Here is a 14,521-nt window from a genome sequence, read left to right on the forward strand (position 1 = left end):
TAGTGATCGCGAGCATTTCCTCATGTGTCTGTTGGCCGCTTGAATGTCTTCTTTGGTGAAGTGTCTGTTCATTTCCTTTGACCATTTTTTAATAGGATTATTTGTCTCTTTGTTGTAAAGGTGTTGGATTTTCTTCTAGATTATAGAGATTAGATCTGTGTCTGACTTGTACTGTACAAAAATTCTTTCCCAGTCTGTAGGTTCTCTTTTTACTCTTTTGGTGAAGTCTTTTGATGGGCATTAAGTGTTTGATTTTAAGAAGATCCCAGTTATCTAGCTTATCTTCTGGAGTTGGTCTGTTGTTGGTTATGATGTGTACCCTCTAATGCCATGTACTGGGGCCTCTAGCATTGATCTTATTTTTTCTTCTATGAACTATATTTTTTGGATTTATATTTAGGTCTTTGATCCACTTTGAATTAGTTTTTGTATATGGTGTGAGGTATGGGTCCTGTTTCATTTTTTTGCAGATGGATATCCAATTTTGCCAGCACCATTTGTTAAAAAGACTGTCGTTTCCCCACTTGATGGGCTTTGGGCCCTTGTCGAAGATCACATGACCACAGGTGGATGGATTTACATCTGAGTTCTCAATTCTGTTCTACTGGTAAATTTATCTGTTGTTGTACCAGTACCAGGTTGTTCTGACTACTGTAAGCTGTATAGTAGGTTCTGAGGTCAGGTAGTGGGAGTCTTCCTACTTTATCCTTCTTCTTCAATAGTGCTTTACTTATCTGGGGCTTCTTCTGTTTCCATATAAAATTAATGACTAGTTTTTCCATCTCTTTAAAGAATGTTGTTGGTATTTGGATTGGGATTGCATTGTATTTGTAAATTGCTTTGGGTAGAATTGTCATTTTTACAATGTTGAGTCTAGCTATCCATGAGTATCATATGTTTTTCCATTTATGTATATCCCTTGGGTTTCTTGCAGTAGTGTTTTGTAGTTTTCTTTGTATAGGTCTTTTACATCCCTGGTTAGATTTATTCCTATGTGTTTTATCGTTTTAGGGGCTATTATAAATGGTATTCTTTTCCTGATTTCCTTTTCATCATTCTCTTTATTGGTGTTTAGGAATCCAACTGATTTTTATATGTTTATCTTGTATCCTGCTACTCTGGTAAATCTTTATATTAGTTTCAATAGTTTTCTTGTGAAGGCTTTTGAGTTTTGTATATATAGTATCATATCATCCGCAAACAGGGACAGTTTAACGTCTTCATTACCAATTTCGATGCCCTTTATTTCTTTTTCTTGCCTTATTGCTCTAGCTAGAATTTCCAGGACAATGTTAAATAGGAGTGGTGATAAAGGGCATCCTTGTCTTGTTCCTGTTCTCAAGGGGCATGTTTTCCACCTCTCTCTGTTATGAATGATGTTGGCTGTTGGTTTTGCATAGACGCCCTTTATTATGTTGAGAAATCTCCCTTCAATACCTATTTTATTAAGAGTTTTTATCAACAATGGGTGTTGGATTTTGTCGAATGCCTTTGCTGCAACAGTTGAGATGATCATATGACTCTTTGCTTTTATTTACGTGGTGGATTATGTTGATTGATTTTCTAATGTTGAACCATCGTTGCATACTTGGTATGAATCCTACTTGGTCATGGTGTATTATTTTTTTGAAATGATGCTGAATTCTATTGGCCAGAATTTTGTTAGGAATTTTGCCATCTATATTCATGAGAGATATTGGTATGTAATTTTCTTTTTTTGTGGTGTATTTGCCTGGTTTTGGTATCAGGGTGATGCTGGGTTCATAGATGAATTCGGAAGTATTCTTTCCTTTTCTATGTTCGCAAACAGTTTGAGTAGTACTGGTATAAGGTCTTCTCTGAATGTTTGGTAGAATTCTCCAGTGAAGCCATCTGGCCAGGGCTTTTTTTGTTGGGAGTTTTTCTTTTAAATTATCTTTTCAATCTCATCTCTTCTTACGGGTCTGTTCAGACGTTCAACATAGTTTTGTGACAGTTGGGTACGTAATGTGTGTCTAGAAATTTATCCATTTCCTCTAGGTTTTCAAATTCGTTGGAGTATAGTTTCTGATAATACTCTGTTATGATCCTTTTTATTTCAATTGGGTCGGTTGTCATGTTCCCCATTTCATTTCTTATTTGGGTTATTTGCGTCCTCTCCTGTTTTTCTTTCGTCAGTCTGGCCAGTGGTTTGTTGATTTTGCTGATTCTTTCAAAGAACCAACTTTTGGTTTTGTTGATTCTTTCGATTGTTTTTCTATTCTCTGTTTCATTTAATTCTACTCTGATTTTTATTATTTCCTTTCTTCTGGTAGGTTGGACTTTTTTTCCTGTTCTCTTTATATTTGCTTGAGCTCTGCAACTAATGTTTTGATTTTGTCGCTTTCTTCTTTTTTGATGTGTACATCTATTGCTACAAATTGTCCTCTGAGGACTGCCTTTGCTGTGTCCTAAAAGTTTTGGTATGATGTATTTTCATTCTCATTTGATTCTAGAAATTTTTTGATTTCATCTCTCATTTCGTCTATTACCCAGTGGTTTGTAAGCAAGGTGTTATTCTGTTTCCATGTAATTGATTTTTTTTTTCCTTGCTCTTTCTGTTGTTAATTTCTACCTTGATGGCGCTGTGGTCAAAGAAGATACTTTGAATTATCTCAGTGTTTTGGATTTTGTTGAGGATTGCCCTGTGGCCTAAGATGTGGTCTATTCTGAAGACCGTTCCATGTACATTGGAAAAGAATGTGTACTCTGCAGCTGTAGGGTAGAGTGTTCTATATATGTCCATGAGGTCAAGTTGGCTGACTGTGCCCTTTAAGTTTTCTGTATCTTTGTTGAGTTTCTTTTTAGATGTTCTGTCCTTTACCTACAGTGGTGTGTTGAAATCTCCTATTATTGTTGTGGAACTGTCAATTTCTCTTTTTAGAGTTCGTTTTATGTATTTTGGAACCCTGTCATTGGGTTTGTAGATGTTTCTTATGGTTATATCTTTATGATGGATCGTCCCCTTAATCATTTATAGTGTCCTTCTTTGTCTTTTATAGTATGTTTTGTTTTAAAGTCTATTTTATCTGAGATTAGTTTTGCCACTTTTTTTGTAGTTGTTTGCTTGATATATTTTTTTCCATCCTTTGATTTTTAATAAATTTACATCTTTGTTTCTAAGGTGTGTCTCTTATAGACAGCATATTGATGGAACCTGTTTTTTTATCCATTCTGTCACTCTCCGTCTCTTTATGGGTGCATTTAGGCCATTTACATTCAGTGTAATTATTGATAGGTGTGAGTTTATTGCTGTTATTTTGTAGTGCTTTTTTTTTGTGGTCATGACGTTTTCTTTGTTCCTGTTACTTTTCTATGCTGAATTCCTTTTGTTCTTGGATTTTTCATTTCTTTTGTTTTTGTCGGTTTTGTTTTTACTGAGACTTTATGTCTTTATTTTGATGAGTAGGTTTGTTAACTTTCTTTGTGGTTACCGTGAAAGTTACCCTCATCTTCCTAAGTTTGAAGCAATCTATTATTACTTGGTATTGCCTTGCCTTCCTCTCTATTAGATAGTTCTATACCTATACCGTTTAGTCCCTCTTTTATTGTTTTGATGTTGTTGTCATTTACAGACTAACTTCTCTGATTCCCTGTTGTATTTCTTTTGGTTTTGGATAGTCCTTGAGAGTTCATTTCCTAGACTGGTATCTGGATGGTATGATCCTGCATCCTAGATTTAGCCTCTGAGCTGATGTTGTTTGTTCTCAGATCGAAGGACTCCCTTTAATAATTTTTGTAAGTTTGGTTTGGTATTTACATATTCCCTTAAGTTCTGTTTATCTGGAAATGTCCTAATTTCACCATCATATTTGAACAAGAGTTTTGCAGGTTATATTATTCTTGGCTGGCAATTTTTTTTCAAGGTTTTATATATGTCATCCCATTGCCTTCTTGCCTGCATGGTTTCTGCTGAATAATCCAAGCTAAGTCTTATTTGTTTCTTCTCTGTATGTGACTTTTTGTTTTCCTCAAGCTGCTCTCAGGATTCTTTGTCTATCTTTGGTTTTGGCGAGTGTGATAATGATACGCCTTGGTGATTTTCTTTTGGGGTCTATCCTATTTGGGGTTCGTTGAGCTTCATGGATGGCCAGCTTTCATCTTTCATGATATTGGGGAAATTTTCTGTCAGCAGTTCTTCAATGATCCTCTCTGTGTTTTCTGTTTTCTCCCCCTGTTCTGGAACTCCGATCACTCACAAATTTTTGCTTTTGATTGTATCCCACATAATTCTCAGGGTCTCTTCAATTTTCTTTGTTCCTTTTTCTGGTTTTTCCTCAAAAGGTTTGTATCCAAGTGTTTGTGTTCAATTTCGCTGATCCTGTCTTCCACCATTTCAAATCTGCTCCTAAGCCCTTCCATGACATTGTCCATTTCTGAAATCTTGTTGTTTATCCTTTGGATTTCTAATTATGTTTTTGTATGGTTTCTAGTTCTGAATTTATTTTGGCATTTTATTCCTGCATTATTTTCTTAAATTCTTCCGTTTTTTTGGTCTGTATTTTCCCTGAATTTGTCTGCCTCTTCCATGAATTTGTCTATTTTTTCGTCATTTTTGTCTGCTTTTTGTTTCAACTCTTGGATAGTTCTGAATATTAGAGATGTGAATTCCCTATCAGGTAGTTCTACTGCATTTTCTTCTACTGGAAAGTCATCTGGTGTTTTGTTTTGGACACCTCCTGGAGCCATCCCGCCATGTTTTTGTAAATGTTTTGATATCGTTTGCTGTATTCGGGGCATTCGGTAGTTATTTTCGTTTATTGATTGCAGATTTGTTTCGTCCTGTCTCTTTGTTTTATTTGGCTATGTCTCAGCAGGCACGCTGTGTGTTCCTTGTTTTTTGCTCGTCTATGGGCACAATACTTTTCACCTCCTCCAATAGGCAGGGTCAGTTGCTCAGATATGGTACAGCAGGGCAGGTCTAGCTGAAGAGGAGTTGCTGGGATGGGTTGTTTGTGGCACGTACTACGGTCAATAGGGTGGGCCAGCAATCAGTGCAGGGGAGGTCCCGGTAGGCTGTGCCTGTGCTGCTTGGGGGTGTGATGCTCAGTGCATGCTGCAGATAGTCAGGATGGAGGGGGGAGATTGTGACATGTGGAGCTAGGATGGGTATGAGAAAGAGGAGAGAGAGGAGAGAGGAAAAGGGAGAGGAGAGAGGAACAGGAACCAAAAAATACAAAAAAAAAAAAAGTGCTAAGGAAGCTTGCCGTTGGAGTGGACAGATGAGAGACTGAGAAATGGAGAAAAACAAATAGCAGAAGAAGAGAAGAAAAAAATGAATAAATAAAATTTAGAAAGAAAAATGAAAAGCAAAGCCCCCAAGGATCCTACCAGTGTGGCTGTCAGGTCTGGGGAAGTTACTCCCAGGCAATGAATTACAGCCCAGCTATAAGGGGTAAAGGTGTCACTCAGCGCCAGGTATTCAGGAGACAGGAAGAGAAGGCAAGTATAGCGAGACAAGAAACTGAGTAATGAAGAGAGACAAAAAGGGAGGAGAGAAAAGAAAAGAAAACAAAAAAAGACAACAAGAAAAACCCAAAAAAGGAGGGGAAAAAAAACAAGAAAAAAGAAACGGCCTCAGGTATCACTCTTTGTGTCTGTGCAAACTGAGGGGGTAGGTCCCAAGCCACGCAGCACTGCCTGGCTAGAACGGGCTCCTAATTTGAGAAAATAAAAAGAAAATAAACAAAAGAAAGCCCCAGGATCACATCAGTGTGGCAGCACGGGCCGGGAAGCAGGTTCACATTTGAGCGGCATTTCACAGCCTTTCAGGAAGAAGCAAAGACATTGCACGGAGCCAGGTATTTGAGAGTAAGGAGGGGGGAGGTGGTGTGAGGTATGGAGGAAATCAACGGAAGTGGAAAAAAGCAACCCCAGCAGCCAGCAAATGGCACTCAGGGAGCCAGCCAGTGCAGGTGTGGAATCCAAGCTGTACTGGGGTGAAGCCGGTGCTTCCCGGCTAAGAGACTGTGGCCGCAGTAAGCAGAGGAGGCCGAGTCGGGGGTGAAGAAGGGTGGGGGGTGGGAAATCATATATCAGTGGTTACCAGTTGTTCTGTCTCCTGCTGGAAGGTCTGTGAACCTGTCTCCTGTGCCCCCTGTTCACTGATCTCTGACAGGAACCCAAGATGGTGCATCTGTGCTGTGTTACCTGATAGGGTGCATCTGTGCTGTGTTACCTGATAGGGTACCTCTGCGTGTATCTCTCCTCACAGTTCTCTGTCAGTTTCTTATTCCCTTCAGTGCTTGGCTGAGTTCTTTATCTCTTCATTTGATGCTTAGGGTTTCAAGACTGCCATTTTCTGTTTGGCTTGGTTTTTCGGATCTTTGCTGTGGAGGGATGCTGTAGAGCTTCTGTCTATAGTGTCATGTTGCCTGGAAGTGCTACGTTTTTTGAGATCAGTCAATTTTTTCTGTCAAACATAGCTGCTATTTATGACACTGGTTTGTCAGTTAGGAAGGTTCCGTGGTTCAGTTAAAGCCAGAAGCCTTCGTCTAGGATGAGTGCATTGCAGACTGCTAACCACTCATCAACAAAAAATGTTAACTAGTAAGTAAAAAGTTTAAAAAATGTCCCAAAACCAAACAACCCTGAGTTATACCTGAGAAAATCTCCACAAAGCAGTAAATTGCAGAAAAAACGTTTGTTGGTGAAACAAAAGCTTAGTTTGGAGGCTTAAAAATGTCTGTTAAAAAAAACTGTCCAGTGTTCATGGACCATTTTCTAATGAAACCGGTGGTCTCCGTCTAAACATCATTTACAATATTATAACACTATACATTTAAATCCCACTTTATTAAACACACCCACATGGAAGTGAGTGGTAAAATACTGAAATAGAAAAGTGCTTAATAAATCAGAAATGGCACATATTGTCTTAACAAAAGAGATTATATAAAAGGCTAAATATTTAGAAAATGCATCATTAGGTCTGAAAACCGCTTAATATTTTTTCTATTAGATTACTCTTTCTCAAACTAGGGGCTGAAAGTCATCAAGACTGGAGTAAGGAAATCTGACTAGTTGTTTCTTATGACAGCAGTTAACTATGGTTTATATAGGTAATATGAGCAGGCCAGTATACCTATCCTCTGAGCCTTTAAAATAAGCTACTAAACATACGGTAATAAAATATTAGGATAATAAAATACAAGCACTCAAGCATTTAGAAATGAAGCATAATAAAAATTACTTTTGAACACCAAGAAAAAATATACATCTGCTTTTCGTTTATCCACATGGTTAGGTGCCAAAGACCAGGTTATTATGCAAAAATCAGTATTATGCAAAAATGGGCATTATGAGTAAATGGAGGATGACCACATCAGATCACAAAAATAGAGGATGACTACATCATTACGTAATTGCCAGATTACATTACATAACTGCCAAATCATTGAGAATCATGGCCCGGTCAAGTTGACACATAACAACCGTCACAGCCAATGTTCCGCTCGCCTTGCACCTCGGCATTCATTACTACCAGATGTACGTAGTTAATGTGCAAAACAGTTGGATAGTAGATTTTGTACTATTGTCATTAATGTGAAATGTCAGATAATGAGCTAGTGGATAAGTGAGGAGTAGGTGTATTTAATTAAAGGAAGCACCCTACCTATGATGTTAAAAGATGTAAAAGCAATAAATAAAAATACAAATAAACTGCAAATTACAAAGTCAATATTCTGCTAATCTTACAACTCGATTTCTATTTAAAAAATTAAAGCTACAAATTCCTCTGATAAAGTAACCAAAAAGATGTTCTCAAACACATAGAAATATTTAAAATGAAATGAATAGATGAAGCTGAGGTACATAATATTTTAAAAAGCTGAAACTGACAAATTTCTAGAAATTTTATTAGTCATATAGTTAAGTGACAGTTATGTCACCAGGGAGACACTCTCAGAAGTGAAAATTAACAAACAGCTGTCTAACTTCTATATTTGTTAAAACGCAAAGTTGTAGCTCACTAGAGCAAAGGGAGAACATCTGAGAAGAGAATGTAAATGGACTACATTGTTCCTTTGTTTTTATTCCAATCACATTTAGCCACAAGGTTACAGGAAGGAAGACTGGCTGAACAGTGTTGCTATTATAAAAGTTATAAAACTTTTTCAGGAAATAGCAAAAGCTAATTCCTCAGGATCTTAAGTTAGTGAAAAACTTAAACTATGACACTCTCCAGGGGATGAATAAATTGAATAAATCTATTCCAACTTTTATGTGATTACACTGATAATGTAACTTATTTGTAAATATCCAGAGTTTTCTAGAGATGCTAAATTTCTCCTTCAGGTACATTCATGTCTTAGCAATGTATAAGAATCTCTAAAAAATAAAAACATTACTGTCATCTAGGTGGCTGCTGAGGCAGGTATTTTTAACCCTTTGGCAAGCTTACCTCCAAATACGAAAGAGCTGAGAGGCCCCTGCTGCTCCGACAAAAAAGTTAACAGCAAACAGACTCCAGTTTTTTGGAATAATGACAAGTGAGTATCTTGACCAAATAAACCCTGTTAAAACAAATATTTTTTTTAAAAAGCATAGGTACTGCTACAGTATAATTACTTGAACGCTTAATATTAGAGCAAAATAATTATAAATGAGAATATGACAATAATATTGTAGGATGACAAAGAAATGCTATACTCTGAGTCTTAAGTCTGTATAATTCAGTGTTACACAAAATACTGTTATTACATTAAAGAGGAATCTTTATAGGGCAACTGAATATTAACTAACTTTTCCTACTATTTATAAAAATATACTTATGGCAAAAACATGGAGTAACAAAAACCCGTATAGATGTTCATTGTAACTTTCCTCTGCCCCCTCCATCCACAAACCAACAACCTCCTAGAGATAGCACTATCAATCTGTGTGTGCGTTTTAAACATTAAACTGTTAAATAAACTGATGTAAAACAAAACAAGAAATGTCCTATATAGAACACTGAAAACATTCATTTAATTTACCTGTAGCCATCAAAACAGCAGATTGAGCTGTGCTGAGCTTTTCTGCAGGTCTGGCCATGTCAGCCAATCCAGCACACACCAACCCCTGGAAACAAACATTAACACATAGGAATAAAAAAAAAAGCACCATGAGTATGGAGTAATGATTCTTAACTTTCAGTTAAACTCAAAATAATTCAGAGATTTACACATGACAGCAGCTATAATTTTAGTATCCATGCATTAAGAAAATGTATATCATGACAACAAGCTACACTAAGCTCAGAAATACTTTATATAAATTAATCAGTATTTTTTGATCATATTGGATAGAAAGACGTAAGATAGTTGCCATTGAGGTGACACCGACTCATGGTGACTTTATGCACAACAGAATGAAATGCTGCCTAGTCCTGCATCATCTCCAAGATCGCTCGCATGTTTTGAGTCCATCTTTGTGGCTATAGTGCCTCTCCATCTCATTGAGGGTATCTCTTGTCCTTGCTGGCCCTCTACTTCAAACATGATGTCCACCTCTGTGACTGATCTCTTCTGATGTGTTCAAAGCAAGTGAGTGGGACAATATTCTGCTGTGATCTATAAGGTTTCGTTGGCTAATTTTTAGAGGCAGATTGCCAGGCCTTTCTTCCTAGTCTGTCTTAGTCTGGCAGTTCTGCTGAAACCTGTCCACCATGGGTGACCCTGCTGGTATTTGAAATACCCGTGGCATAGCTTCCAGCATCACAGCAACACACAAGGCCCCACAGTACAACAAACTGGCAGATGGGTGGTGGAACCATATTAAGCAGCCCCATGTAATTGAAAATCAGTTTTATACACACACACACATACGTATATGTAAGACATATATATATGTCTACAAATGATACTTCTTTTACATATGCATTTATATACTCTTTATAGTAACTTCTACATTCACATGTTGAGAACCACTAGTATAGAGGATGTTTGAAAGCTGTTTAAGGTAATTTGTATAGATTCCTCCTTTCATGTTTCTGTCAATGTTATTTATTTTTAAAAGTAAAAGTATCAGATAAATTGTGTTATAATTTTAATCTTTTGGTTCGAGTACTTTTCTTTAATGTATACATGGTCATTTCTTCTCTGCTGTGTTTTTAATATTGTCTTTTTTATACTCATCCCACTCACACCCCACCATAAGCATCACTCAGAGTTTAGTAATGAGTCTTCATTAGAACATTAGTTATGCTACTCTATGACAGAGATTAGAAAATGTATTAAAATGATTTTTATCATGAAAAATTCAAACATATACGAGAGAATCATACAAAGATTCTCTACATACCCATCACCCAAAATCAACAATTACTGAGATTTTTGCTGCACTTACTTCACCTTCCCTCCTTCATTTTCCTCTTTATCGTTGTTTAAGGAATTTAAAGCAAATCCTAAATATGTAATTAGAGAATATGTTTTTAAGAAATTATTTATTTTCAGGTTTTACTGAGTTCTATGCTCTTGCCTGGAAAACACAAATCAGGAAAGGGTATTTCCTTAAACAGAACACACACATACTTGTGAATTTATATGTAAATTTAAACCAAGTCCAATTTGTATTGAATTAATGAAGTTATTAGTTCAAGAAAGCAATGACTCTGTTATAAAAAGGGGTAAGTGGTTAAATACAGGGGTATAATTAGAGGTAAATCATGGCCAACACTACTTTTCTTCTTCTCAACTTTCACTCTTGATCCTATGATTTTCTTCCCAAATGTTTCTCTAAACATCCCTCCTACATCCTTCTTCCAGGTTCCAACATACATTTTCTCTGCTCTCTATTTTTTTGCCTCTTCTGCAGGATAGAAAACTGACACCGCATAGAAGGAAGAAAGGGACTGATTTCTACGATTATTCTACTGGGTTCATGTATTTCAAGTGGCTTTTTGAACAGATCTATGAAGACTATAGGCTATATCCTAGCATTCTCTTTTGGAAGACGTCAGGGGTCATGATTTTGTTTTGCTCCCAGTGCACACTTTACTTTTCTGCGACATGTTAGTAATTGTTCTCTCCTACAAAGGTCTTGAGCTCCCTTCCCTATGTTTTTTTAAAAATCCCTTTCTACTTCTACATCATTCTAACCTTCTATAAATTAGCTTACAAAATCTCACTGTGAATCTAATCTCTGCCACTTACTAGCTGTGTAAACTCAATCAGGTTACATAACAACTTGTCTTAAATTCTTCATACAGGAAATGAAAGCATTAATATCTACCCTTCAAAGACTGTTATAAGGATTAAATGAGATTAATAAGCTTTAAAAGTATTTAAAACAGTGCCTAGAAAATATTAACAAAACAACAAAAATAATAACAGCTAATATCTCTAGAGCAGGATAGTACTCTTTCAAACTGCATTCCTAGCCTCAGGATGAGGGTGGAAGGTTTGTGTTCCTTTTCATTATTATGAACTGTATACAAATAATAAACTGTAGATTCAGATAGTACTGAAGAGTATACATGAGTATGTAAAATATTCTCTAACATACACCGCAGTGGCTATGTTAAAGATTAACAGCACAGGCTTTTGAGTCAAGGAGACCTGGGGGTTCAAATACTGACTGTCACTTACTAACAACAACATGACTGGGAAGTCACCTCTTCTTTGAACCTGATATTCTTTGAATCTTACTCCCTTTATCTGAAAAACAGGGATAATATTTACTTCCCAGATTTTTTAGTAAAGATTAAATATGAGATAATGCATTAAACAACCTAATGCAGATAGTTTAGCACTTGGTAGACTAAAAATATTATCTCCCTTTGCTTCCAGAATTAAAAATAATATTTTTCAACTATCTGAAGCCCAGGTTTTGTGATTCTTTCAGGCAGCTGATTATCTCCACTGGGTTGAGGGAAATACTCACAAGATAGTTTAAAATATTATACTTTCCTTCATTTATCCATTTAAATATTTTCTCCTTTATTAAAAAAATTATGCCATATGACACTTTTATAGGAGTACTTTAAAAAATGAAATAGCACCATAGAACATTCCAGTGCCAAAATGCTTGTAGACAGCCAAGTCCTCAGGATTTTAAACCGTGAATTTAATCTATATAAGTAGTTCTAGCTGGAAAAGCAAATAAAAACCAAAACCACACCCTCTCTCTCTCTCTCTGTATATATATATATATAAACCCAAAAACCCATTGCTGTCGAGTTGATTCTGACTCATAGCGACCATACAGGACAGAGAAGAACTGCCCCATTGGGTTTCCAAGGAGCGGCTGGTGGATTCAAACCGCTGACCTTTTGGTTAGCAGCCTGAGCTCTTAACCACTGAGCTGCCAGAGCTCCGGAAAAGCAAATAGGATCACAATCTACAAGTATATAACCTTGAAACAGAGTATGAATTATTCCTAAGGAGCAAAGAAAATAGAAAAATTAGCTACATTAAATGGTATATTGTTCAAGAGTTAGGTGATAACAGAGTTGTGCAAAAAGATTCTAAACAAAAATAAAAGAAGCTCTCTTAGCTGACTGTCACATAATCATTTTCTTAGGTTAGCCAAAGATCTCCATTCCTTGTGTAAACAAGCTAACAGATGCCCATGGCATGCTGAATGCTCATGGCTAGTGTTCTCTGTAATGTATTTATGCATTTTTGCTCCTACCACTTGAGCTGCATTTTTACCAAGTTACTATTTGTCCCCAAACCTGTTAATGTAGTTTTACTCGTTAATGTAATTTATATAATTTAATGAACGATTAAGGTAAACAGGTAGAATTTAATACAAAAAGAGGCTTCTATGAAAGCAAAGGTGACTGCTTCGGAAAGAGTCAATAAAGGCAAGTTGTTAAAGCCTACAGTCAAATTAGGTATGAATAAGATAAACATAAAAAGATTGGGGGAAACAAAAATCATAAAAATCTAGCATGATTCTGTATTCATGCTGTTAATGAAATATCTAAAAACTTGCTCTGCCTTAAAGAAAATGAAACTAGAAATCATACAGGAGGCACTATGGTATAATTTATCTAAGATGGAAGAGGTGGAACTCAAATCAGTGGACTCATAAATGAGTAAAAGCTTTGGCCTTATTGTACATGACAAATGAATTTATATATTTTTAAGTTAAAATAAAATGTTTAAGGTATGTATATACATTCATTTTTAAGAATTATCCACTTTGACTTTTATGATTAATTATTTGGTTTCAACTAAAGTGGCTAAGAAGGGCTCTAAAAAAACACAATAAAATCAAACCCGTTGCTGTAGAGTTCATTCCGACTCATGGCAACTCTATGTGTCACCGTAGAATTGTATTCCACAGGGTTTTCAATGGGCGTGAACTTTCAGAAGGAGACCACCAGGGCCTTCTTCCAAGGTGCCTCTGGGTGGATTCAAACCACCAACCTTCTGGTTAGTAGCCAAGTGCTTAACCATTTGCACCAAGAAGGGCACTACTGTAGTTAAATGTCTGAAGAGATATGGGCTCAAATTCTTAATACAGAAAATGTGACTTACAGCAGGAACTGTTATGTGTCATGTATAGACTACCATAGACTATCAAATCCTCTGCGGTGAGAAAACATTTTAATATACACATACAGTAAATATCTAACAAAAGAACAAGAACAAGAACATCAGAGAATAAGACACAGAAGTTTCCACTGCCATGCTGTCATCAGGAGACTGCATGATTTCAACATGGACTTAAAATAGGTGTTTCTAAAGGAGAAAGAGGCACTTATAAATATATATACTGTTAGAAAGTCTCAAAATACTAATGTAACAGATCAAATAAACATCAAAACTACTGATGAAGTGAATAAACTTAATTGTGGAAATGTGAAGTCAAAATGAACCCCCAAATTTACTGTAAATAGATTCATTCTCATTCAATGATGGAACTAGAGAAACAATACTTCAGCAACTAATCCTACTTTATATATAATTACTACATGATTTTAAGCATGGATGGGGGAGAAGAGGAAGAAAATAAATAATGTCTCTTCTACCAGTATGAGGAGTTTTTTGTTTTGTTTTTTACGTTATTTTTGAATCCTGAGAGTGAGCAAAACCATTTAAAGATGATCTAGTCCATTTTTTTAAATATCAAAATCTTATGTGGAACCTCAATATATAAAAATGAAAAAAGAAGAGCTGGTCCCTAGTTCTCTATAAAATATAGCTCCCAAACCACCAAAGTACTCTAATATTATTTTACAGATGAAGAGAAAAAACGCCAGAGACTTAACTTGCTTAAGGCCATTAGACTGAGGCACAGCCAATTCCAACTCTAACATTCTTAACCTACCTGGATTTATAACTGTGCTTCTGAATTGTTCTAATAATTTAAAACAGTAAATTTAAGATAATTAAAATAGCCTACAGACTGTAGTTCCCAAATTTTAGAGGGTGTGATCATTAAGGTTGTGTGTCAACTTGGCTGTGCCATGATTCTCAGTGGTTTGGCAGTTATGATGTAGTTCGGCAGTCATACAATAATGTAATCACCTCCATGATGAGATCTGATACAATGTCATCACCTCCATGAT

General features: G+C 36.1%; 1 protein-coding gene across 1 annotated transcript in view; it reads right to left on the reverse strand.

Moving 5' to 3' along the window:
- The window catches only part of MPC2 (mitochondrial pyruvate carrier 2), a 36,380-nt gene that overhangs the window by 3,145 nt on the left and 18,714 nt on the right, over positions 1-14,521 (reverse strand). Inside the window, exons 3-4 of the mRNA XM_023738423.1 lie at positions 8,997-9,081; positions 8,423-8,534 (exon numbers count right to left, since the gene is read on the reverse strand). Of these exons, the coding sequence (XP_023594191.1) occupies positions 8,423-8,534; positions 8,997-9,081 (197 nt within the window). The remainder of the gene's footprint in view (positions 1-8,422; positions 8,535-8,996; positions 9,082-14,521) is intronic.

This window comes from Trichechus manatus, unplaced genomic scaffold (assembly GCF_000243295.1).
Source record: "Trichechus manatus latirostris isolate Lorelei unplaced genomic scaffold, TriManLat1.0 scaffold00117, whole genome shotgun sequence".
Lineage (NCBI taxonomy): Eukaryota > Metazoa > Chordata > Mammalia > Sirenia > Trichechidae > Trichechus > Trichechus manatus.